The sequence below is a fragment of the Trachypithecus francoisi genome, unplaced genomic scaffold, assembly GCF_009764315.1.
Source record: "Trachypithecus francoisi isolate TF-2019V2 unplaced genomic scaffold, Tfra_2.0 Lachesis_group13, whole genome shotgun sequence".
NCBI lineage: Eukaryota > Metazoa > Chordata > Mammalia > Primates > Cercopithecidae > Trachypithecus > Trachypithecus francoisi.
The window spans coordinates 73,834,211-73,861,982 of record NW_022681458.1 but is presented as its reverse complement, the minus strand read 5'-3'; the positions used below and the strand labels follow the sequence as shown (position 1 = coordinate 73,861,982).

Below are 27,772 nucleotides of genomic sequence, written 5' to 3'. Positions count from 1 at the left end.
TTAAAGATGTTCAGAGTTGAGAGTTGTCCAAGTCCACACAGCTTCTAAGAGGTGAAGCTGGGATTTATTAATAGACCCAAGTATTTTTACTCCTTAACTCGTCCATAGTTTATGTCAACAGCTAATTAGCTGTTAGCTGTTGTTTTCCTAAGAAATCCAATTAGTCCAAACTTTATTAAACACTCACTGTGTGCACAAATCCATGCTAGGTCCTGGGATGATAGAAATGGAATAAGATCCTGTTCCTGCCTGAGGAAGCCAGGGGTTCAATAGGGAAGACAGCATGCATGGCAGGAAAGGCTCTTAGGGTCCTCTGGGATCACCAAGTAGGGAGGGATTAGTTTTAACCCTGATGTGATCTAGAGAAAATTCTAGAATGTGGTTTTTGCAATGGAAATTAGCTTATAAATACTAATTTCGATAGGTAGAAAAGATTTTGATAGGTAGAAAAGAAAGGGAAAGACATTCTAAATGAGGAAATCATATTAAGAAAAAAGAAGACAAATGGTCTGTTAAAATGCATGGTGTGGAGAAAGGAAAGTTGAATTGTCAGGAGATGGATAGAAAGTTAGGTGGTTTGGGTGAGAGCCTCAAAAGATGGATCAGGAAAGAGAGAAGGGAAGTCAGTTGTGGTAGGCCTTGCTTGTCCACAAAGGAGTTTGGATTTGTCCTGTGGACAGGGAGAGCCATTCAGAGGCTTTTGTGCAGAGAAGTGGCAAAATTATCTAGGTGTTTTCAATACTAGGTAGCTCCTGTAATCCCTCTCATGGACAGGATTTTTGGATCCACCTTACATACTTTCAAGCTGGTTGGGGCACCCCAAAGGGAGAGGCAGACTCATCTTTCATCTCTAGGGCTCTATTTTGTTTCCTTGGGTTGGATTTTTAGTGACATTGCCTTTCATGTGGCTTTCAAGTTACTTAGATGCATTCCAACAGTGGGGGAAAAGGCTGGGATTTGTGCTTAAATTCTCAACCAGAGGCCAATGACTGGCAGTCATTCCCAGGGAGGGCAAAGGTTTGCAAGAGGGGAGAACGTGTGTGGGAGAAGAGCAAATCCACTACAGTCCTGAAAGTGAACTGGGAGAGGGAAGGGCAGGAGGAAGGGTTACTTTTCCTGGGCCTCTGCAATTACATTCGTTCATCTTTGTATTTTTAGCCTTGCACAATTAAAATAATTTTCTCTTTATGGAAAGCCTAAGACATGAAAATTTTCCAAATGATTTGTTATTCCTTTTTGATACCGTAGAGGTCTTCTTCACTGAGATCTATGAGGAGACTCATCCTTGTTAAGTAGCCTTTGTAAGAATGGTCTGGAGTCCAGAAAAGTAATTGCTACAATGCCCATATAATCTCTACCTTGGCTAATCTTGTAAAGCCTGAGCAGACACCTCTGTCTGTGCTGCTGGCTAGATTAGAGTAGGTGGAATCAGATATTGTGAGAAAATAAAGCAGGCTTTCTGCCTCAGTGAAAATTTCTCTTTTCAAACTGACAACAGCTTATAAACTGTCTAATTCCATGTGGGCTGCCATGCTTACCCTCAGGCGCTGAGTAGCTCTGGTGTACAGCTTAAAAGTTAGTCCACCGCACATGAAAAAATGCTCATCATCACTGGCCATCAGAGAGATGCAAATCAAAACCACAATGACATACCATCTCACACCAGTTACAATGGCAATCATTAAAAAGTCAGGAAACAACAGGTGTTGGAGAGGATGTGGAGAAATAGGAACACTTTTACACTGTTGGTGGGATTGTAAACTAGTTCAACCATTATGGAAAACAGTATGGCGATTCCTCAAGGATCTAGAACTAGATGTACCATATGACCTAGCCATCCCACTACTGGGTATATGCCCAAAGGATTATAAATCATGCTGCTATAAAGACACATGCACACCCATGTTTATTGCGGCACTATTCACAATAGCAAAGACTTGGAATCAACCCAAATGTCCATCTGTGACAGACTGGATTAAGAAAATGTGGCACATATACACCATGGAATATTATGCAGCCATAAAAAAGGATGAGTTTGCGTCCTTTGTAGGGACATGGATGCAGCTGGAAACCATCATTCTTAGCAAACTATCACAAGAACAGAAAACCAAACACCGCATGTTCTCACTCATAGGTGGGAACTGAACAATGACATCACTTGGACTCGGGAAGGGGAACATCACACATCGGGGTCTATCATGGGGAGGGGGGAGGGGGGAGGGATTGCATTGGGAGTTATACCTGATATAAATGACGAATTGATGGGTGCTGACGAGTTGATGGGTGCAGCACACCAACATGGCACAAGTATACATATGTAACAAACCTGCACGTTATGCACATGTACCCTAGAACTTAAAGTATAATAAAAATAAAAATAAAATAAAATAAAATAAAATAAAATCCTCTATCTCAAACGCAAAAAAAAAAAAAAAAAAGTTAGTCCACCGGTCAAAACAGTTATTGGTTGGCCACTGAATTAGGAGGGGTATAGAAGGCATAGAAAACCATATCCTCATTTTTAAGTAAAGAGATAATACCCACATGCAAACTTATGCAAACTGTTCACCAAGCCTGTAGAAGAAACTCTTTGACATTGTTTGGAAGAATGGAGTAACTGGAGTGCAGCTATGACTTCTGTACATTAGGAGGCAGGGCAGCCCAGAGGCCAGGGTGGGGGCCTGCACAGGGCATTTGGCCTAGACTTTCTAAGCTTACTACGTGCCTCAGACGTAGACATTTGGCCGTAGCAATGTAGGTCAAAATGGGATGAGTCCTAGAACTCACGAGAGTCACTGACAGCTCTAGAAGGAGAGGACATTCCTCATCAACCTGAAGTGTATGTGCTAGTCTATACTACCCATTGTGCTCTATAATTCAAGTGTTTTAAATAGATTTCATAATTGTCTGATGATGGCACAATTATATTGCATTGTGTTTGTGTGTGTTAATGTTAATTAGGAAGTTTCTAAAATGGCTGGTCTTGTAAGTCTGTAGAGCCATTTTGTTATTATTTATTTTAATATACCAGGAGCCTCAAAGAATTGAGGTGAGTATGTTACCAGCAGCGAATCTGTACAGGTCTGCAGCAACCTCTATTCTTGCCTCCTCAGAAGAAAGAATTTAACTGAAGGGCATAAGGCAGGAGGAGTGAACAAGGCAAGTTAGGCCGAGCGCGGTGGCTCATGCCTGTAATCCCAGCACTTTGGGAGGCCAAGGCAGGCGGATCACGAGGTCGGGAGATCGAGACCATCCTGGTTAACATGGTGAAACCCCGTCTCCACTAAAAATACAAAAAATTCTCCAGGTGTGGTGGCGGGCGCCTGTAGTCCCAGCTACTCTGGAGGCTGAGGCAGGAGAATGGCGTGAACCTGGGAGGTGGAGCTTGCAGTGAGCCGAGATCACGCCACTGCACTCCAGCCTGGGTGACAGAGTGCGACTCCATCTCAAAAAAATAAAACAAAAAAACAAGGCAAGTTTTAGAGCAGGATTGAAAGTTTATCTTAAAAATTAGAGCAGGAATGAAAGGAAGTAAAGTACATTTGCAAGAGGGCCAAGCCAGTGACTGGAGAGATCAAGTGTATACTTTGACCTTTGACTTGGGGTTTTATATGTTGGCATGCTTCCGGGGTCTTGCATTCCTTTTCCTGTGATTTTTCCCTTGAGGCGGGCTGTCGGCATGTGCAGTGGCCTGCTAGCACTTAGGAGAGGAGCATGCACAGTGTTGGAGTTGTACACATGCTCACTTGAGGTGTTCTTCCCCTGCCAACCAAATGTCCCTAGGAGGTCAAATGCCAGCTAAACTCTACCATTTTGCCTCTTAATGAGCATGCTTCAGCCCTCTGGCCCAACTCAGGAGATCTTACTGGGAAGCTGCTGATCATGTTTCAGGTTTTTTCTATCTATTAGGAGATTGTCTTTCCCTGGTACTGGCTGCAACCAATTATTATTTTAGAGAAACAGTGTAACTACCACCTCACCATAACCTGATGGCTGCCTGACATTCCTTGTGGTGGTGGGGAGCCTTCTCTTGCCCTGCTCATGCCTGACTGGGTACCTACAAATGGAGCCTCACTTGACCTCCCTGAACTCTGAATATGGGGAAGTTATGGCGCTTCCTCACTTGTCTCCTCAGTCCCAGCCATAGAGGAAAACACCTCCAGGTTTGGAAAACTGGTGTGCATTAACATGAAGTATATGTGTGTCAGTACTTAAGCTTGCCCATTTTAGGTCCTGCTGACTGAGCTGTCCATCTTCCCTGAAGCAGTCTATAGCATTTTGTTTTCTTTTTTTTTATAATAAAAATTTAAAATATTTTATTAAAGAGACAGGTCTCACTATGTTGTCCAGGATGTAGTGCAGTAGCTATTCACAGGCACAATCCCACTGCTGATCAGCCCATGTATTAGTCCATTCCTGCACTGCTATAAAGACATACCTGAGACTGGGTAATTTATAAAGAAAACAGGTTAATTGGGTCATGGTTCTGCTGTACAGGTTTCTCCTTCTGGGAGGGCCTCAGGAAACTTACAATCATGGTGCAAGGTGAAGGGGAAGCAAGCACAACTTACATGGCAGGAGCAGGAGGAAGATAGACAGTGGGAGGTGCTACATGGTTTTAAACAACCAGATTTTATAACTCCATCATGAGACAGCACTAGGGGGATGATGCTAAACCATTAGAAACCGCCCCCATGATTCAATCACCGCCCACCAGGCCCCCTCTGACACTGGGGATTACAATTTGACATGAGATCTGAGTGGGAATTCAGAGCCAAACCATATCAGCAGAGGAGTTTTGACCTGCTCTATTTCCAGCCTGGGCCAGTCCACCCCTCCTTTGGGTACCTGGTGGTCCCCCAGTCCAGGGAGTTTACCATATTGGAAGCAAGCTTAATGCAGACACCTGATCAGCATAGCACCCTACATCCCAGGACTCCTGGGCTCAACTAATCCTCCTGCCTCGGCCTCCTGAGTAGCTGGGGCTACAGTTGCATACCACCAAGCCCAGCTTTGTAACATTTACTTGTTCTCAAAGCATTTAAGAAGTAGTCTATGAGCACTTGTTAAATCTACCAAAAATGAGAACCTGGAGATTCTGTGTGGAGAAAGCACACATGACGGTTGAGCTGAGAAGATTCTAGCCTAGGAAAATGAGTAACACTGTAAGTGTTGTTAGCTAATCCTGCCACGTGCTCAACTTGGACTACACTTTGACTGATTCTGGCCAAACTCACCTACGATGGCCAGTTTTAGTGGGAAGGTTTGCCTATGTGCATGTGATTTTGGGTCCACACACAGTTATTCTGATTAAATACCTGGGGCCCGTGTTGCCTACACAGGATATCCAGCCACTGTCCTAGCTCAGCTTCCAGAATAAATCTTTATTGATTGTTAGAAAAAAGTAAGTTTGACGTACAAAAACCCTCAATAACCCTGCATTTCACTCGTTTAACAATGATTTACTGAACAGCCCCAGCTGCCAAGGGCTGCCCAAGGCATGGGGTAGAACAGTGACCAGGACAGGCCCTGCTGTCCCCAAGCCCACATGCTGTGGTGGGAAGACAAGAACAAACAAATAAATAACCAAACCCACAAGAAGATTTCATATAGCATGTGAAGAAAATAACATGGGATGATTTGATAGATTAGGTAGCAACTTTAGATTATATGGTCAGAGTTCACTGCCAGAGAAAGTGATGTTTGAGCCCATGACTTGTACCTATACTTAGAGCTGAATATTTAGAGCTTTTTATTGTGTCCTGTAACTATATAGAGCTCCCTGATGCAAGAATTCCACAAGAAACAATAGTTACCTGGATAACACTCAAGTCTCCTACTTAAGGTAGTCTCATATATGCTTAATTATCTCTGAGTCCAACCAATATCCTCTGAGAACGTTTGATTTTTACTTTTGTGGACAGTGCAGGGTACTTGCTTGTGGGGAAGTGTCAGAGTTGGTTGGCTGCTCCTGCTGGTTGGAGATTAGTTAGAATTGCCTGGTGTTATTTACAACTTTTTCCTTCCCTTCATTTTTATTGCTATAAAGATTTTTTTTTTTTCTGGAAGGTTCTTTTATTTGAGGTATGATGATATCAATGAAACGAATTTTGCAAACCACCAGTGGAGATTTGTCTTACTGTTTTATTGTAACATCTAAAGTCTTTTTCTCTTTTGCCACTGCCCTGTAGTCAATGAGCGGAAGAAATACTTTCAAAGTGGCTGCTGACTCAGTATCAATGTGTGGTCCACTGGTACTTAAAGATGCAGGGCATTTCCAAGCTTTCCATAAGGGAATAATTAAACCACCGCAGGTAACAAAGAATTAATTTTGAAGGATATTAAGCATCCTTAATTAGCACATTTGAGTTTCGTTTCCCCACAGGGAAAATATTCTCATGGCAACTTGCCATGTCAGAGCTTCTAAAACTTCTCCCTAAACTTATAGCTGAAGCCAGTTTTACTATGCAAATGAGGACTGCAAAAGTCTTTTACGCCAACTCATTCATAAGCATTTAAGAAGCTCCAGGGCCTCTGGATTTTGTTAATAATTCTGTGGCAATCAGTGGGGAAGTCTTCTGAATATATAGCTGGTAAATTCAGAGTGCCTAAACCTAATAACCCACATCTGTGCAGATTTCTGAACGCTTGTTTTTTCCCTAAATCCTGATTATGCTGTATTTTAACTGCATTTTAAAGTTTAAGTGAAATCAGAGATCATAAAAATGCCAGACAAACAGCTACATCTCAGCTTAGACACATCACATGGAGTTGATCGTTTACAACATCACATGCAATTAGGGCAGCACAAGGTATCACAGTTTATGGGTCTCAGATTCAATCAACTGAGATCAATTAATTCTCTGGCATATTTACGATATGATTCTCCTATTAAAGTATCTATGCTACATTGAATTTAACAATGAAAGTGGGCTAATCTGTTTTGCTATTATGTAGATTAATGTATTTTTTAATTTTAGGGGAAGACTGTAAAAATTATGTCTTTTCAAATATGACCACATAGAGATTACTTTCATATATGTTAATGATTGCCAAGTAATGATTATTTTAGACTTAGATATGAACATCTGCCCAAGGTGTACTTCTGAAGGCAACATTAATGATGAACAATTACTGCAAGGGAAGGTTACCTTTGAGATTCTACTCTCTTGGATCCACACATGAGAATGACCTTGAACTCTATCAACCATTGAGGGAAAGGAAGAATATAGTCTTTTGATTTAGCATCCTTGATTCTCAGATTGTGTAGAGTGATTTCTGATGTTGAACTTCTCACAATTAAAAACAGCACAGAAATGTTCAAAGTGCAAGGAAGGGAAGCTGGCAAGTAACAGGTACTGCCAATACAACTATATGGCCTGAACCCTTTACTTTTTTTTTCCCCACTGAGATCCTGTAGGCAGCTAGGAACATATTATGATATGGCCTTTTGGATGCTTTTAGGACTTCATGTAGGATGAAGAAAAAAGTGATTTATTTCTTTGGCTTTTAAAATTTCTCTAACTTTTGAGCATGCTTCTGTCTGACAGTAATTGCCTCCTGCTTTGTCTTTTCTTTCTCCATTTCATTTCATTCCTTGTTTCATCTGCCCTCTAAGAGAGGAGAAATATAGGACACAAGATGTCCTAAAGTATTAGTGCATTGCCTAGTTTGTGTTATTGGAGATTTGTGTTGTTGGATATTTTTGAATAGCAGCGGAACAGGGCAGAACAGGGCAGGAGGCTACGACATGTGTGCAAAGCCAAGAAGTGTGATACCATAGGGATCTAGGCTTATAAGCAAACCTGCCACTAGGCAGAGACAGTAGGCAACAAAGGCTCTGGAATGCCAGGGTAAGCCTTTGGTATGATTATATAAGCAATCAGAGTGCCAGAGGCAGACATATATAAGGCAAGATGGTTTAAGCATGAAACAGTAGACAGTGCCCTGATGAAGACACCTTAGAAATGGGGATACTTTTGCCTCAGCTACGTTATCTTTCTATAGAATTTCGGTTGGACTATACAATCTAAAACAGCAGGCACTGTGTCTCTTTTGCTCAGTATTATATGTTTAACTCTTGGCATTGAGCTTCATAAATATTTGTTGAATGAATGAATTAATTCTGAGACTGAAGTCCATCCTAGTACTGCAGCCCAGGATCTGTAGGTGAAACACAACTCCTCCTCCTCTTCCTCTGCATCTTCCTTTTTCCTCCTCCTTCTCATCATCAAAATGACTGAAGCCACTTTTTACTGAACACTGACCACATGCCAGGTGTTACACTGTGTGCTTTACATTCATTATCTTATTTGAAACTTACAACAATTCTATGGGGTAGGTGCTGTTTTCTTTGAAAGGGATTGAGGCATAGAGATTTTTACCTACCAATGGTCACATAACTAGTGACTAGAGGCCCTTACTCCAAACACAGGCATTTGACTTGAGAACCCATGCTTTCAACTGTTAAATTATACTGTGTTCTCTGTTAGCCACAGCATCAAGTTATGAATCCATTTAAATTGAGGTTTCTCAGTAGCTGTTCTGAACATCCATGTCGCACTTTGAAGTTAGACCTGGCCATGTTAATTGCTTTGGCCAATAAAATGTGAACAGGAGAAGCAACGTCACTTACGGGTAGAAGCTTTAAGCACCAGTACATGATTTATCATGCTTCTTGTTCCCATAATGGTAATCATGAAAGTGCATCCTGAGATGATAGAGTTTTTGCCACCCTGAATCTCTGATTAAAATGAGACCCCTGATGATCCACATTGGACATGTAGTATGAATGAGAAACAACCTTTTCATGCATCAAGCCAGAGAAAGTTTGTTTTCTTTTCAATTCTGTGGCACAACAGTGCTTATTCTGATATAGATGTTCCTCATTTTTGCCCCATTCAAATAATCTAAATTTGTTCCACAGTTGCCTACTCAAGGATATTAGTCATTCTCTAAGGATATACATGTGTGTTGAAAGAATTTGTTTAAAATTACTCAAAGATCCCATATGAACGTACAAATTAAGTCACTATATGATGCTATCACATAAAGGTATAAAATAATCTTAAAAATATAATTTTAATCTCATTAAAATAATCCATTTTGGTTACCTTCAAATGATAGATCAATAATAGTTTAATAGTATTTCTTTGTACTGCTTCCTGTATCTCCCTTTTTATTGTACTTTCTTGCAAACTTTTATTTTTCTTTTAGGCTTTTAATCTCCTCCCTTTTGAGATGGTTAATGAAAAGTCTCTGAGGATGAGAAAAATATCCCTAGAATACAACTACTGAACAGGATCAACTTCAAAAGCATGCAGATTAAAATTTCCACATCATGGGCACATGAAAAAGGAAATTATTAGGGTCCATGTCTTCCTCCCAACAGAAGGACTTCCAGATTCTGTTTTGTATTCCTGCCGTCCTTTCCATGGTGTTTTTTTGTTTTTGTTTTTGTTTTTTTTTGAGACGGAGTCTTGCTCTGTCGCCCAGGCTGGAGTGCAATGGCACAATCTCGGCTCACTGCAAACTCTGCCTCCTGGGTTCACACCATTCTCCTGCCTCAGCCTCCCCAATAGCTGGGACTACAGGCACGTGCCACCATACCCAGCTAATTTTTTGTATTTTTAGTAGAGACGGGGTTTCACCGTGTTAGCCAGGATGGTCTCAATCTCTTGATCTCGTGATTTGCCTGCCTCGGCCTCCCAAAGTACTGGGATTATAGGCATGAGCCACCACGTCTGGCCTCCATGGTGTTTTACATTAACTCCAAAATATTAAAGAGCACTTAGATGACTTCTATTCCCAAGTCACATTTACACAGGAATACCTCTTCCCCCACATGTCTAACAGTTAAACTTCTACCTCATCACTTTACATGACAGGACATTTACTGGTTGATGTAGCTGCTGACTAATTTTTGGCCAGCTTTGTGTATTTCTTCTGTGAAGATACAATTAGCCTCTTAGTTACATCAGCAAACTGTCCTAAAGTCTGCCCTCTCCACCTACAGAGACTAAGTAAAATCGTACCCCCTGACAGCCCTTCCAATATTGGAACACACATATCAGGTCTCCCAACAATCTTTTATTCTCTAGTTTCTTCCATGGTTCCCAGGATAACTGGAACACAGCTGTCCCTGTGGATCCCACCTGTTCCTTACACATGGCTCAAATTCAGTTTCTTGGTCTCCTGAGATTCAAAATCCAACTCTATAATTTTTCTAATTTTCTTCAGGTTACATTCTCTAATTTGCTTGTTTGTATAAACTGCCAATATCAAAACCCAGTCTCTTTACAGGTTTCCACAAAATGACACTGGATCTAAGCAGTTTGTGTTTAAGATGTTTATAATAGCTTTGTGGCAAAAACATCCTGAGCAATCGCACAGTAGATGCATGGGCTTCTGAACCCTCGCTCCCTCCCTTTATCGCTCTCTTCCTTGCTTCATTCCTCATTTTCTCTGCCCAGTAAAAGCTAATTCTTCTATTTATCTCAGAAATAACAGTCACTCATTCCCAGATTTAAAAGGCTCAGCCTACCTTAAAGGTAGATTACTTCAACAAAGTCTGGGTCTTCTTTTCCTAAAACAATGAAATGTTCACCAACTTGTTACAATACACAATAACAATAACGTCCTCCTTTTAAATATTAAACATGTTACACTATCTCATTTAAATCTTACTTTAAGCCCAGGTGGTAGACAATATGATTCCCTTTGTACATGTAAAGAAACAGGTTTCAAGAGCTCAAGTAGTTTTTATAAGGAAAAATACATTACTACTGGCAAAATCCAGCCCTTAAACCCACATTTGCTTTTTAACTCCAAAGTTGGTACTCTTAACATGGTTACTAAACATCTCTCAGGATTTCCATATCCCTCACTATTGTGATTGTTATTCGTTGGATAAATTCCATTTAAAAAAAGTGTTCCTTTAAAAATATGGCCTCCTAAATGAATATAGTCCTTTAGGCATGAAGACAAGGAAGTAACTGAAGATTGCAAACACTGGCCAACAGATAAAAAGAAGAAGGAAGAAGAAAGGAGAATTTGAATCCCTGTAAAATCTTCAGTTCACTAATATTTTCTTTTACCTGGTCTGTTTAGTTTATTTTGTGTCCTGTCTGGCTCCTGAAGTCATCTGAGTTTCAATCCCTACTTTTAAATAACATGGCACATTCTTGGCTCCCAAGGATTTGATAGTTACAGTTGTAATCCTTCCCAAGCAACTCAATAGGTCTATGACTTCTGGTAACTTCTAACCTTGCTGTGGAATGAATATGAATTGCCTGTCCTCTAAAACTACTGTTTGGCATAAAGTAATTCGGCAAATGAGTGCACCTAGAAAACTACCCAGCTTCTACATATGACAGGACCTTTCTATTCTCTATATTCTTTACATTTTTTATTCTATACAGAAAACTATATGCTATAAGGTCATTCATGTTCTGTAGAATTCATGAAGGTCTTAGGCTTTAAACCTCGGAAGTTTCCATTTTTCTCTGAATCAATACTGCTGATTGATGATTTCTATGATGCCTATCTGTTAAAAAATTGTTCAAGGCCGGGAGCAGTGGCTCACACCTGTAATCCCAGCACTTTGGGAAGCCAAGGCAGGCATATTACCTGAGATCAGGAGTTTGAGACCAGGCAGGTCAACATGGTAAAATCCCATCTCTACTAAAAATGCAAAAATTAGCTGGGCTTGGTGGCAGGCACCTACCTGTAACCCCAGCTAGTTGGGAGGTTGAGGCAGGAGAACTGCTTGAACCTGGGAGGCAGAGGTTGCAGTGAGCCGAAATTCCATCACTGCACTCCAGCTTGGGCAACAGAGCAAGACTCTGTCTCAAAAAAAAAAAAAAAAACAAATTCAAGTATAACCAACCTAAAATAGCACAAAATTCATCTGAACTCACTAGGCAAATGGTTGATAATCCTGCAGGCAAGTTAGACTTTTGTTGTTGTTGCTGTTGTTCAGAGGCAAGGAATCCCTGGGTGACATGGAGTATAACTCAGAGATATTCCTAATGTCTTCATGTAGAAGTGATTAGTCAAATACATAGTGCTGTGATTTGTTCAAGGTGATGATACTAGACGTGAATCCTGTCCTTGAATTCTAGATCCATCTATCCAACACAAAAATATGATTCCTATTTTATAAGTATGAAAACTAAGATGATTTTTCTGGGCTTCACAAGATCATGTCTTTATTCACGGATTTTCTCAGAGTCATAGGTGTGTCAAAATAGAATGGGTCATTCTGTGAGGTAGTGAGCTTCTTGCCATCAGAGATGTTTAGTCATAGCTCAGATGATCACAAAAGATGAATTGTACTCATTGGTATATAAGGTCCCTTCCAGTCCTGAAATTCTGTTTCTATATAAAGTCAATAATTTCAAGCAATATTTCAGGTTATTTACTCCTTGCACAAATTGGCCAGATAATTGCTTGATTTTCTGTTTCTCTTTGATTATAAAAACCTTTGCACAATGGAAAGTAGAACTTAGACATTCTGGCTCATAAATCTAAATGTGCCCCCAAAAGTTTGTGTGTTGGAAATTTCATTACCATTGTGACAGTATTAACAGATGGACCTTTAAGAGATGAACAGGCCATGAGGGCTCTGCCCTCAATTGGATTAATGCTGTTATCTTGGGCGTGGATTAGTTATTGCCAAAAGTAGATTCCTGATTTTAAAAAGAGATAAGTTCAGCCCCATTCATCTCTCTCTGTCTTCATGTGTGCTTGTCATGTGATCCCTTCTGCCATCGGATGACCTTCACCAGATGTCAGTGTCATGCTCTTGGATTTCCTAGCTTCCAGAACCATGAGCCAAATAAACTTCTTTTCTTGATAAATTACCCAATCTTTGGTATTATGTTACAGCAGCAGAAAACAGAAAATGACACCTGCTCCCTAAATGCTAATTCCCTATATGTATATGCAGAAAATGCCATAATTGCTGATTATGTCTAGCAGGTGGTTGAAAGTATGCATAAAGTTACAGATACGTAACTAGGTGAATTCAGTCTCTAACTGGACAGCCCACAGTCAGATCAACCTAGCTGTTTCTCACTTTTCTTTGGTAGTGTTGCAACACATTTGGCCTGGTTAAAATTTTAATGGGATTCTAACACATTAGTAGGCTGAAGAAAGTTGTAAGGCGAACATTAACATTTAAACAGATTTTGATTATTAGAGAGAAGTCAGAAAATCTAGCCAGTGATTTGGTTTAGCTAGGAATACCAAAGTAATTGATGGTTGTCAGTATTAGAAAAGATTTTCCAGAGGTAGAAACCGTCAAGACAAAGGAGGGAGGAGAAAGATCTTCAACATCTGACATGGTTGTATGAAAGAATGAGAGCATAGGAGGGAGCCAGTCCTGCTGGACAACTTCCAGCAATAACGTGTACTCAATTCCCATCTGGGTTACAGACCTTAACTCAGCCTAACTCCAATGCTGTGAGTTAAATATTCATTTCCTTATCTTAAGATGACAGGAGATGCTGCGTTTTCTGCACTGTTATGGGGGATCTTCATATTGTGAGGCTAAATCCTGCTTATTTCTTGCCCAAACTCATCCTCCCCACCTCCCATTCAATATTGTATAAATGAAAACTCAAGAGATTAGTACATGGACCACAAAAAATGAGTGTAGATTTAAGACAGTTTTGCCAACCACAGCAAGGAGGTTTTACATTTATGAAAAACAACTGTACAAATAGAATTTAGCAATATTTCCATATTATTCTCAGTGAAAACCAGTTTCCTTTAAAATCAATGAATTATGTGTTTAAACTGAGCACCTACCTTTAGTACTCTCCTGTGTTTTAACCAACAAATAACTTTTATTTGTATATATTTTTAAAACCTACAATAGTTGAGTGTGTATTGTGTACCAGGCATCATGCTTATTGCTGTGATCTGAGATAAAACACAGTTCTCACTAAATAAACAGAAGTATTCCTTTGCCTCATCCTAAAGGCCATTTGGAATCTGGAGTGCCAGCAATGTTTTGTTTATTGTCCCTCAGCAAATCTTCCTCACTTTCTATCTTTGATCATGCCTTTTCAAATCTTACTCATTCTTTAAAGTCTGATTCCATTTTTGTGTCTTCCTTGAAGTTCCCTTGATCTCTTCAAAACAGAATGTCTTCTTCCTCCTTTGAGCAGGAAGCGCTTGTTGTCTGCAGTACTTGCACACTTGTCACATACTGTTGAGGGCCATCTTCAGTGGTGTTGGCATGTATTGTTATCTAGCTTTTCATGTGAGCACATCCTGCTCCCCAAATAGCTTTCATGTTCTTTTTGTAGAACAAGTACTATATAAATTTGTGTTATGTAACCCATAGTGGAGGTTCATCTAAACTTCTGGCTGTTCTCCTGCATCTAAAAAGTGGAGATTGCAGCTGGGCGCGGTGGCTCACGCCTGTAATCCTAGCACTTTGGGAGGCCAAGGTGGGTGGATCATGAGGTCAGGAGTTTGAGACCAGCCTGACCAACATGGTGAAACCCTGTCTCTACTAAATATGCAAAAATTAGCCAGGTGTGGTGGCACGCGCCTGTAATTCCAGCTATTTGGGAGGCTGTGGCAGGAGAAGCACTTGAACCTGGGAGGTGGAGGTTGCGGTAAGCCAAGATCGCACCACTGCACTCCAGCCTGGGCGACAGAGCCAGACTCTGTCTCAAAACAAAACAAAACAAAACAAGCAAAAAAAAAGTGGAAATTGCTTACAATGTGAACTCTAATTAAGACCTGGGTATGGACCTGAGAATGAGAGAGAAAGCTCAGCTTTGTTGATATTTTCCAGTTGCTTGGAAATCAGAGTGTATTCTCAGGTGATGTTTTCTATTCAGAAAACAAAGCACGCTTTCCTAATATGCAGTGTAACTATGTCACTTCCCCTGAACACATTTTTTTCTCCCCTTTTCTCTTGCCTTGTCCCTTCTATTTACCGACCAACTACTTACTTTCTCACTGGGCTACATATTAGTCTGATGCATAAATTGTATTTTGGTTTCCTGGGGCAACAATTAGAAGTCTTTCTTGTATATTTACAAAGCAGCTTTCTTGGGAGGTATGCTGTGCTATCCCCCTCCTGTGACTAACTTCCCTAAGGCCTCAGCTGGGCTCAGGATAGTGTTAAAGACGTGTACTCTTGCTGTGCACAGTGGTATGCACCTGTGGTCAAGCTGTTCGGGAAGGAGGCTGAGGCAGGAGGACTGCCTGAGGCCAGGAGTTCTGGGCTACAGTGCACTATGCCAAATGGGTGTCTGCACTAAGTTCAGCATCAATACGGTGACCTCCCGGGAGCAGGGGATTACCAGGTTGCCTAACGAGGGGTGAACTGGCCCAGATTGGAAACTGATCAGGTCAAAACTCCCATGCTGATCAGTAGTGGGACTGCACTCCAGCCTGGGCAACATAGTGAGACCCCATCTCTTAAAAAAAAAAAAAAAGGACATGTGCTCTTAGAGTAATATCTTGAATAGTGGGTCTTTTATGAATTGAAATAGCAGCAACTCAACCCAAAAGTGGAATTATCAAGATATGAGGCTGTTTCACAGAACCTAAGGATGAGAAGACAGTTGGCCCCTAGGTATTAAATGGAACCTGGAGCTCCAGTGCCAATAGGACTCCCTGTGTGTCTCTTACCTTTAACTCTACAGGTCTTAACTCTACAGGTCTGCTTTTTTTTTTTCTCTTGTTGTAGACTAGCTTCTGCTTTTTCTAGCTGTGTAATGAAGCAAGGGGGCCAACAGCTTCTGAGTTTGAATCCTTGAATCTAAGCGTCCAGAGAAAGACTGTCTTGACCCGAATCACAACACCTGAAAAAGGACTTTTACTGCCATGTTGGGCCAATTGTCCATCCCTGGACCAATAAAATGTGATCATATTTGGAATGATATTTTACTCTATTATGTTTCTGGGGTAAACATTTAGATGCAAAGTGGTAGGAAGGAGCCATTGGCTGGAGGAGTTCTACTAGACAGATAAGGAGTAGGTGTTTGTTGAACTGCACATGGGTATAGAGAGGAATAGTTTACAAGCCCTTTCTCACATGTTATCTCATATGAGCCTAATGACAGTCAGTGACAAAGTCAAGACAGGTACTGTTGATGCACAAATCACAGAGGAGGGTATTGACATGTTCTTAGAAACAAAGGAACTTATGGAAGATTCATAGAAAGTACTAAATCCTCCTTTTACTGTCCAATGAAACTCACCCTTCGAAATGTTCCTGAAATCCCACCACCTTCTCAAAGTTGACGAATGGGAGAGCCACATTATCTTTTGCTCTCCTATTAGTTTAGCTTCTAATAGGAGAGTGTAGTTTTAGGGAAGCAGGAATGAGAGAAAAGGAGAGTGAGCTGAGAAAGAGGAGATGACATATAAGGGAGTGAATTACCAAGTGGATCACAACCTTGAAATAAAATGAGGAGTTTGTATCAGGGGGTGAGTTACTGAGTGGGTCACAACCTTGAAATAAAATGACGGGGATATTTTCAGAGAGGCTGTTTGAAGCCATTGTGTGTGTCTGAGGGGTGGGGATGAAAGGAATTAAAATGTACTCACTGTCTTCATTGCCCATGATCAAAGTCAAATCTCAGGGCATTAACTCACCAACACTATTATACATGCTTGGCGACACAGAAGGAGCTGCCAGAGAGCACATAAGCCATGGAGTAGGAGGCAAGGTACTATCAGGTCATACAGATGGGAGTGATATGAGAAACCCGGGGTAGTCACAGAGGAAGTTTGGCTGGCCCACGAGGCTAGGCTCCACCATGACATGACTTTTGGACACAAAGATGGTGAGAGGTCTTAACAAACCTCTGCCTATGGCCCACGAGAATGCAGTTGCTGCCAAGGCATGTTCCAGTGTTACTAAGAAGCTGGCCGCATGGTCTGGAGTGGTGATGGCAACTTCTACTCCCGAATGAAGACTCACTTCAATGACACCTCACCTCCCTCACCCCTGAATTGACCAATCCCTTCTTTATGCCCACACTATTCTTCACACGAGTCTAACATGGATATATAAACATTTAACACAATTATTCAGATTTTTTTCTTCTCCTTGAGAAGAATTTTTGGGGTTAGAGTAATGTTGATTCATTTATTCAATAGTTTATTGAGTATCTACCATGTGCCAGGCAGTTTTTTTAAGTGCTAGGAATAGAACAGTTGATAAAATAAATGCAAATCTTTTAACTTTCTGAAGCTTACATTTTAATGCATGTGTATGTGGATGACTGATGAAGATATAGGTACAATATATCTTGTGTTGATGGTGGTAAGTGCCTTGGAGGAAAACAAAGCAGGATAGGAGGAGTGGTGGTGAGGAGTGAGGGATGTAGATTAACTAGGGTGGCCAGGGAAGGCTTCAGGGAGAAAATGACATCAGGAAAAAACAAACATGGATATTTGTGTGAAAAGAGTTCCAGGGACAGAGAAAAGCAAGCACAAAGGCTCTAAGGCATGGCTGGTGTGTCCCAGGAAGGGCAAGGTGGCCAGAGTGGACTCGGGCAGAGTGAAGGAGAGGGAAGAGTAAATAAGTCAGAGTTAATATGGAGCCAAATATCACAGGTCATTGGAATAATCTGGCTTTCACTTGGGAGGGATGGGGAAGAAGCAGGGTTTTCACCCAGGGGTGATCTGACAAATTTCCATAGGATCACACTGGCTGAGAATAGACTGTAGAGGGGCAAAGGGTGAAACTGGGAGTTGGGAGGTTACTGGAGTAACGTGGATTAGAAATATTGGTTGTTTGGACCAAGATGCTAGCAGGGGAGGTGGTGAAAGATGGTGAGATTATGGTTTTAAAATGGTGCTGACAGGATTTGGGATGGACTAGAAAGGAGGTATGAGAGAAAGAGACAAGGGGAAAAAATGACTCCACATTTTTGGCTTGAGCCAAGACTACAGGAGGAAGAGATTTCAAGGGGAAGATTAATAGTTTGGTCATGAGATGGCTTTTAGACATCTGAGTGGTGTTGTTAAATTGACAGTGGATTTAAGAGTCAGAAGGTCAGGAAAAAGTTCATGGCTAGAGATATAAATATAGGAGCTATTGGCATGACATTGGAGGTCATACAGATGTCATTAAAAGCCACGAGACTGGATAAAATTGCCAAATGAATACATTCAGATAGAAAAGTGAAGAGGACAAAAGACTGACTCCTAGGCCACTCGAACTTCTAAGGGTTAGAAAAGTGAGGAGTAACCAGGAAGGAGACTGAGAAGAAACGGCCACGAGGGAGGAAGAAATCCAGAAAAGTGAGGTTTCTGGAAGCCAAATCAAGAATGTTTCAATACACAGGACCTGACATCTGGGCCAAATGCTACTGACAGAGGTGTTGTGAACTGCTATGAATTGAATGTCTGTGTCCCCCAAAATTCATATGCTGAAATCCTAGTTCCCAATGTGATAGAATTCAGAGATAGAGTCTTTGGGAGGAAATTAGCTAATGAGGGTAGAACTTTCATGAATGGGATTAGTGCCCTTATAAGAAGATAGGTCATTAATCTGCGCTTCCTCTTTCCGTGCTCTCTGCCATGTGAGGATACACAAGAAAACAGCTGTTTTCAAACTAGGAAGAGGATCCTTGCCAGACACTGGATCTGCCTGCACGTTGATCTTGGACTTCCCTGCCTCCAGAACCGTGAGGAATAAATTCTGCTGTTTAAGCCACCTAGTCTAAGCAGAATGAACTAAGATAAGAACTGACCTTTATGTTTAGCAGCATAAAGATCTCAGGTGACCTTGAGCAGTTTCAATGCAGCAGAGGCAGCAAATGTCCAAATGGAAGTTCAAAAGAAAATGAGGGCAGAGAAACTGGAAGTACCAGTATAGGCCATTCTTCAGTTTCACTTTCAAGAGATAGGAAAGAGGAGAAAGAGTAAAACTCTCTCTCTCTCTCTCTCTCTGTGTGTGTGTGTGTGTGTGTGTGTGTGTGTAGTTATATGCCCATTGGAAAGGTTCAGTATAGCTTACTGGCAGCACCAGGCAGAAAATGAATGTGAGAAAAATGAACAAAAATGTCCCAGAACCAGGAATACATGGGCCATGGAACGAATTCATACATGGCTCCTGTACCAATGGGGAAATGCATTGCGGGAGGGAAGGTGCCTGCCTTAGGCCTCAGAGGCCTAATGCCTTAAAGGTTTCAGATTCAAAAGGCAGAAATAACGAGCCTGTCGAGTAGCACAGTGGAGGTTCTCATGATCTGTGAGGTCAAAATGTGGTCTAGCAGCCTTTTCAGAGAGGTTAGTTGAGAGGGGTGGTTTTACAGAACGCTGCAGTTGCTATCACCATCATCATCATCATCATCGTCATCAAGTAGCAATAATCAAATAGCAATTAAGTGCCTAATTTTTTGTACCACCTCATAAATCAATGTAGTGGGGCTTGTTCCCTGGGGGAGCTACTTTGATGAGAAGCAGCAGTATAAGAGGCCGGAAAGTCAACGATTGGGGAAACGCAGGCGTGGGGCAGAGGCAGAAGGCTCTTGCCAAACCATTCTGCCTCAGTTCCTAATTTTTCACCCTGCCTCTCCAAGCGCAGGAGTGGAGGATCCTTTTCCTCCTACTTCCTCCTTTGCTCTTTGCCCACCCCCCCCCCCACCCCGCCCCGCCCCGCCCCGCTCTCCTTTTGCTTTCCTCCTGGAGCAAAGCTGATTCTGAAGCTTGGCCGTAGCCCCTACCTGCCGACCCACCGCCTCTGGGTGCACTGGAAGAGGACTGAGAGCCCTGAAACCCCCGCGGGGCAGAAGCCAGCGTTCTGAGCATGTGCGAGCAAGCCAGGGGGCTAGGACGGATTTGGGGGGCCGACTTCAGGTCGTCGCCCTAAGCACAAAGCGAGAGAGCGGTGAGAACGGGGCGGGCGACACTCCCCGGAGCGGTGCCCCTGCACCCAGGGCGCAGCGACTGCGCCCTGCCCTCCGGGCGTGGGCGAGTTGGCCGCGTGTGTGCCTCGCTGTTTGACGCGAAGACTAGCCAATCAGGGCGGGCGGCCCAAACTGCCATGTGACGGGCGAGGCGGCCCCTTTCCCCAGCGCGGCCAGAGGGAGGAGAGAACCGGGGCTCGCCGCGAGCCTTCGAGAGCAGCGGCCGCGAGGGAGGTGGCGGCGGCGGCGGCGGGCGAGAGCGGCGGCGGCGGCACAGGCTCGGGGCCAGCCGGGCGCGCATCCCCGGGCGCCCTGCGCGGTGGAGAGCTTGGCGGGCTGCGGGTGCCGCAGGACAGGAGTGGACAAAGCAAGATGGCAGGGATCTTAGCCTGGTTCTGGAACGAGAGGTTTTGGCTCCCGCACAATGTCACCTGGGCGGACCTGAAGAACACGGAGGAGGCCACCTTCCCGCAGGCTGAGGACCTCTATCTCGCTTTTCCCCTGGCCTTCTGCATCTTCATGGTGCGGCTCATCTTCGAGAGGTAAGAAGGGCTGAAGCCCCTCCTCCCCTCCCCCTGCACACACACGCGCGCACACGCACACTCGCGTGCTCTCTGGCGCACGCCCCCGCGCCCCCAACGCTCGCGTTCACGCTTCCCAACCTTTGTGTTCGGGGAGGGGTTGCTGACCCCCCTGCCCGGCTGGCTTTCTGGGAGCCAGAAAGGGTCTGGCTTGCCACGGATTTCCTCCCGGGCGCCGGGGAGGAGCCGCGGAGCGTTAGGGTCGCCCCCTGTGCTCCTGGGCCCTGCTCTCTCCTCCTCCCGGCGAGGGCAGGCGAACAAAGGTGAGCGGTGGTCTGGTTGGGGACTCGCCGCACTCCGCGGGGCTCGCTCCTCTCCGCCGGCGCTCCACGCAAGGCTGCCAGGCAGGGCTTCCCGCCGGGGCCCGCGCCACCCACCTGACAACCAGGAACGTTCCGGACGCGCGGCCCGGAGGGAGGAGGAACCGCGCACACTTCAATCTTTACGCTCTGGCACATGGATTGTAGGGGTTGTGCTTCAAAAGAATTCGCTAGGGACTTCTTGGCTTCTGGTCGCTGTTTGGTTTTTATCCGTGACACTATCAGGCCCACAGTCCTGGCAAATAAGGGATAATAGCATTTCAGGTCATTAGCGGTTTCTTTAAAATAGGATATGACAGGACGGGTGCACATCCTGCAAATGGTCATATTAAACTGATAACCCTGTCCTATGAATAATTATAAACTTCTTTTTTGGTATTCGAAGGCACTTAAAATTTTGAGGAATTGTCATGCAATTGTATAGTTCCTCGGTTTGGTTGGATATCTCCGTTTTGTCACATATAAACTTGTGTTATTCTCATGGAATCCGTTTTCATCACGAAACTAGATTGTGCCTGCTATGCATTCTCTCGGTGCTGCTACTGAAAGAAAACCGGGACAGCAGCACACTTTTTTTTTCTCTTCGTAACAGAAAATACTGCCTTCCCCTTTCTTGTACCCTCCCCTTCCTCTGCCCAATTCATCAGTAAAGGCCGAATTTCTTAGATCACAAAGTAGAGTTTAGATTGCATTTCTCGCTTCCACTCCGCCTTTCTTCCCCGCCTTCAACTCACCTTGGTTTGGTTCCTTAAGCTTTCGCTGGTACCTCATTTGCTGTTCCTCTTTGCCTGAAAACCGCTATTGAGGATGGCAGAACACGTCTTTTGAGTCATTTGCTGCTGGAAGAGGCAACAAAGCTTCATGAGGACAAAAAGTATCTTTTGTTTCAGGAAGGTATATTTTTCACTGGGCAGTATTGCTGCTTGAAAACGAAGTCAGCTGTTCGCCTGCAGAAATTGACATGCACAAAGCAACAGACTTAAAGACTTATGTTTAAATTGTTGGAATCTAATACAGATGTGTCATTGATCCTATACAAAAAAGAATCAAGAAAGTCACAGCAGTGCTGTGACTTACTGTGAAAAAGTGGGTGTGTTTGCAGGTGTAGAGTTACTTCTAGAGCAAATGTTTGGTTACAGAAAATATGAACTCTATACAGTTCTGCAGTCTCTCCAAAAACAAGCAGACTCAGGGATAGCAGTTTTCTCTATGTTGGCACATAGTAGGGGATCTACATACAATTGCTGAATTCTGATAAATTGTGTCTGATAAATTCTGGCTGGGCTCACTTTTAGATAGCTAATGCATTTGAAAGAGATGTGCAGTCTTATGTGTTGAAGAACAAAAGCATGATCTGTGCACAAAAAGCTGAATTTTCCTGACATCCTCCTTCTCTGTGCTGATTCCAGGCTGTTCACTGTGTTTAAAAAAATTAATTTGTTAGAATGGAGATGGCTTTGTACTTAGATTGTCTCTACCTTTAAAAAGATAAACACTAATGTAATAGTTGAAAATTGGAAGTACATTTTTCCTCTTTCTAAACATTTTTTATTTTCTTTCTTTTTTTCCATAATCCCATGACTCGACTTACAGTTTACATAGAGGGGTGAGCTTTCAGTTGTCAGTCACAGCAAATGTCTTCATATTGATATAAAGTGAGTTGGTCAGTTTCCTTCAGGCCGTTGATCTAAGTAGAAGAGATTTAATGGCCTGTATGGAAAGTGAAAGTTTATGGTTAATGTTCAGAATAATAATCAAATATGGCACATATGTCACAGAATGCTACTGACTTTTGGAAGACTGTCTACTTTGTTTCTTCCTATGACAGCTCTGTCTTTAACCCTTCAGACCTTTTCAATTCTCTGAAAATCCACAATTTAGTTGTATCTACAGTTAGAAGTTCTGCATGTTTCTCCTTTTCTCAAACCTAAATGACATATTCTGGGATCCAACCTGTGACCTTCATCTCAGTAGCAACCATCAAGGGCCTGAATCAATAAAACAGAACCATTCAATATTATCACTGCTACAACTCACTTTCAATAGCCTTCTAGCATATTGAATATACATTCTTTTCTTTTGCAGCATTCTATAATGTATATGATAATTTTAAAAGCCTGTTGTGAATCCCTTTGTAGAATGAAATGCTTTTGTAATAGGAATAATTCTCTCAAGATTCTTTTCCTTTTATGCTTTGTCATTTATTTCAAAGCTGAGACCATACCTAAGAAATACCTGTTTATCCAAGTTTTTATTTTACATTAAGTGAAGTCAGTAATGTCCTTGTGGAGGCTAAAATTGTGAATTTGAATGCCTTCTTCTCAGTCTTAGGTATTTCTCTCTACGAAGAGAAACATCAAAGAATTGACTGAATTGGACTTTGCCCAGTTAAACAGTCCTGTTTTTGTTTTCATCCTGGCTGTTGGGGTGTTGATAGTGGAGGCATTGGTAGCTAGAACATGTCGCTTTATGACAGCATATGGACAGCAATATGGAAGCCCAGCATGGTTGGTAAAAAATGGGGCAGCCTAAGGTCAATGACTTTTGGCTGAGTCTGTGAAGATCTCAAAGCTTGGTGGTTTTTAGCATAGCCTTTATAGCATACTTAACTCTGGGTAAGGACCAGAAGGACCACTGTAGCGACCAGTTGATTGACATAGTAAAGTATGTGTGTTTTTTTTTTTTTCCCAACTGGGCTGTTTCTCTTAGAATAAAAATTGTATACCATTGTATTATGTTGTTAACTTGATCACAAAGAACAAAATGTTATTTATTAATAATATACCATTGTCATCTATTTGATTTATTTTTGATTTAATGCTTGTTTACATTCAGTAAGCCATCCTCAGGAACTATAATAAATACTTCTTCCAACTTCACTTTTTCAAAAATGTGTTTTGCTATGGTATTTATAAATGTGGAAATCGTGCTGATTCTCTGTTTAGAAATAAACATTTTTTGAGTTATTGTTACAAATGTTAACTTTAATGCCGTGGATTTAGGAGAGATGCAGAAAGTGTAGATCGGGAATCAGAACACTCAAATTCTAGTCAAAACTTACACTGGGGCAGCCTCCTAATTTATCTCTGTTTATTTTCTCATTTATGTGTTGAGGCAAATGGCCTTTGTAACTTGTTTTCACCCTCCTGATTCTTTGATTCCTGTGGATCTTCTGTGCTTGAAGATTACTAATTATTATCTGATGAAACTTTGAAGTGGCTGAATGTCTTTTTTTTTTTTTTTTTTTTTTTTTTTTGAGACATGTTCTCCCTTCATCAACAAGACTGGAGTGCAGTGGCATGATCATGGCTCACTGCAACCTCCACCTCCTGGGCTCAAGCAGTCCTCTCACCTCAGCCTCTTGAGTAGCTAGGACCACAGGTGCATGCCACCATGCCTAGCTAATTTTTTGAAATTTTTTGTAGAGATGGGGTCTCCCTATGTTTCCCAGGCTTGTCTCAAACTCCTGGGCTCAAGCAACTTACCGACCTCGGCCTCCCAAAGTGCTGGGATTATAGGTGTGAGCCACTGCACCTGGCCAAGAGATTTTTTTTTTTTTTCCCCACAGAAATATTGTAGCCAATGGTTTTGTTTCTTGTATTTTTCAGTTGTGTTTTGAGTCAAAAGAATAATTTGGGCTGTTACCATTTATGCTCCAAAAAGCTACAGTGTTTCAGAATAACCAACAAAGATTCTACAGAGAAAGCAATTGTTGGTTTCCTTAGACCTCTTTTAGGTAGAACCCAGAGTAGGCCTGGCACCTCTTGTGGTGACTGGGTAAGAAGGAGAAGCTAATTCCTGCCAGATTGGCTCTCAAAATGCTAGGCTATGTGAGGAGTGTCATCCTTCGCAAGGCTGACAGCAAAGTCTGGCTTCACTCACTCAGCCCAAGAATGATATCTGCTGTCCCAAACCTTCAAGAAACGACAGGGTCTCAGTTGTGTCTGAGGGAATGTCTGGGCAGCAGGCTTTTTCTTTTAGATTTATTGTCCACTAGCCTTGGGTGAGGCCTTTGAGGATAGTTGAGAGAGAGAGAGAATGAATGAGAATGTGTGTGTGTGTGTGTGTATGAGAGAGAGAGAGAGAGACAGAGAGAGAGAGAATGAATGAATGAGAATGTGTTCTTAGTTGCTGATACTTAGGGGGAAAGGAGGGGCGTGAGTGAATGACTGCCAGGAAGCAGTGGGGGTATCAGGTGAGGTTCATTACTGAAGGAATTTGTTCCTCACTGTTCCTATAGTGTACCTTGTAATGAAGAGACTGATCTGATATATTTTAAAAGAGTGTTTGAGAACAACTTGCATACAACCATGGTTTTCTCATGCAGTCAGTGCTGAATATTAAACCCTATGAGTGTTCCTTATTTAGCTTGTTAAGTTATATGGCATGATTCACATTGAAACTGTGGATACCTGCTTTGCCAGAGACTAGTGTGTGAGGCAAGAGTGGGCTTCAGGCTGGGTGCAGTGGCTTATATGGGAGGATCACATGCGCCCAGGGAGGCTGAGGCTGCAGTGAGCTGTGATTGCGCTGCTACAACTCCAGCCTGGGCAACAGAGTGAGACCCTGTCTCAAAAAAACAAAACAAAAAAAAGTGGGCTGCAGTCATAAATAGCTTCTCATACTTTCTGAGTGGGATAGGAAGGTTGAATGACAGTGGATGTTTTGCTGGAAAACAACCTGAAATCAGAGGGTTGGCATTCCTTGCAGAACTTAGTACAGTTTTCTCACTTAGTAAAATAAAAAGTTTTGAATTTACACAGTGCAGTAGTTTGGCTATTTGTTATAGGTTAATTTGTGGGTAAAAGGCATAACATTACTGTTAAGGGGCAGTGCCTTAGAATGGTGGAGGAGGTAGGTGAGATAATTTTAAATTATCACAATGATCTAATGTCATCTAGGATTATGAAATTAATACCCTGAGTTCACTTATGACTTCTCTGTTGAAAATATTTGAATTCTCTATGGACAGGGTTAGTTTTCTCTTGGATTCCTAGTTGTAAAGTGTTTCAGAAGTGGTTGCTTTTCTGTGATGGAGAAGGACAGGTGGCAGCAGAGGGAAAATGGGATTTCAGGTGAGTTTCTTCCATCAGCATACCAGTCAGACATTGCTGCACTATCCTCAGGCTGCCCACTTGTATTTTACTAACCTGATTAAATCTTGTTGCTGAACACCAGAACTGAGGCCCGAGTTGTATATTAAAAGTTTCAAATGTTATTGCATACACTTACATTTCTTCCTCTTATCACCAGGGGAAACCAGATTTTTCATTTATTTCTTACATAGTTGGGACTCTCAACATTTTATTTTTTTCTTCGCTCATCTTCTTTTGATTACTTTCTTAAACACTTTTGAATCAGAATACTGGGGTTCCAGATTGTACCATCTAGTTGTGTCACTTAATTTTTCTTAGAAACCATTTTTCATTTCTTTTTTTTTTTTTTTTAAAGGTAAACAGGATTGCCTTGTATAGCACAGTGATCCTTTCATATTAGCAATGCCTTGAGAATCTTTATTCTTAAGATTTTATTTTTTGGTTTCTTCCCCCTGGCCACCTTTTAAAAATGATTTCATGAGCTTTTTTTGGTCTCTCTTTCCTGACACCATAATCTTTATTGACACCTATACTGTGTGTGGCATGATTGAGCACAAAAGGGTGATTATTTTATTTATTTACTTGTTTTTTGGGACAGAGCCTCACTCTGTTCCAGGCTTGAGCGCAGTAACATAATCTTAGCTCACTACAGCCTTGAGGCTCAAACAACTCTCCTACCTCATCCTCCCCATAGCTAGGACTACATACAGGTGGGTGCCACCATGCCTGACTAATTTTTAATTTGTGTTCAGTAGAGATGTTGTCTTGCTTTGTTGTCCAGGCTAGTCTCCTGGCCTCAAGTGATCCTCCCATTTCGACCTCCCAAAGCACTGGGATTGCTGGTGTGAGTCACTGCAGCCGGTCAGGGGAATTCTTGCAATGTCTCTTTGGGGTTTCTTGTTACTAATGCTGTGGATGTTTGGGTGCATGGTCTGAAGCTATGATTTGGTGCTTACCATTTATTTTGTTTGATGTTTGACTATTTTGAATGACTGCCATTTTTAATGAACAACTTTTAAAATTTTGGAAACAATAGTAACAAGTAATATTTATTCCTTAATGAGTTTATTACTTTACATGGTTTACTTTATTTAATCCCCTGTCAGGCTGTGTAAGGTGGATACTAATTTTTCCCCATTTTATGGATAAAATTTAGGATTGAGAATTTAGGAAATACACTTAACTTTATATAACTTAAAATAGCAATGTAGGAATTTGGAACTAGGTTTCTTGATCTAACAATTTTGGTGATCTCCTATTCTAAAGTAAATATCATGAAATCATGCTGTATATATGTATGGTTTTATATTTAGCCTTTTGCCATTTAATGATATAATCTGAATATTTTCCATGTAATTGAACTTACTCAAAAATATTTTTAATGACTATACACCATTCTATACTATAGTTATACCAGAATTTACTTAACCGGTGTTCATATTTTTGATGGGTATTTAGTCCAGTTCCAGTTTATTTATATGTCTTTTAATTCTTGATGATTTCCTAAGGAATGTTTCCTAGAGGTGGCATTTCTGAGCCCAAAAGGATAAATATTTTAGTGTTCTTGATGGATACAAATTGCCAAATTGTTGTCCAGAAAGATTATACCCATTCGTATTTCCTTATCAGAATATAGGTTATTATCATTGGAAAAAATCTGGAGGCTGAGCACCGTGTTTCATGCCTGTAATCCCAGCACTTTGGGAGGCTGAGGAGTTTGGATTGCTTGAGCCCAGGAGTTTGAGACCAGCTCGGGCAACATGGCAAAACCCCGTCTCTACAAAAAAATACGAAAATTTACTAGGTGTGGTGTTGCTCACCTGTAGTCCTAGCTACTTGGGAGGCTGAAGCGGGAGGATCACTTGAGCTTGGGAAGTGGAGGT

General features: G+C 41.9%; 1 protein-coding gene and 1 long non-coding RNA gene across 5 annotated transcripts in view; one reads left to right on the top strand and one right to left on the bottom strand.

The window, feature by feature from the left end:
- LOC117094903 overlaps positions 1 to 19,842 on the bottom strand; it is a 34,445-nt gene extending 14,603 nt beyond the window's left edge. For all 3 annotated transcript variants that reach the window (XR_004441717.1, XR_004441718.1, XR_004441716.1), the window contains exon 1: positions 19,710 to 19,842. This is a non-coding gene — a long non-coding RNA (uncharacterized LOC117094903). The remainder of the gene's footprint in view (positions 1 to 19,709) is intronic.
- A 225-nt stretch (positions 19,843 to 20,067) lies between these two features.
- The window catches only part of CERS6 (ceramide synthase 6), a 325,070-nt gene continuing 317,365 nt past the window's right edge, over positions 20,068 to 27,772 (top strand). Inside the window, exon 1 of one of the 2 annotated variants that reach the window (XM_033231237.1) lies at positions 20,068 to 20,434. In XM_033231237.1, coding sequence (XP_033087128.1) covers positions 20,265 to 20,434 — 170 coding nt within the window. In that variant the 5' untranslated portion in view covers positions 20,068 to 20,264. The remainder of the gene's footprint in view (positions 20,435 to 27,772) is intronic. The other variant, XM_033231236.1, reaches the window with a different exon arrangement.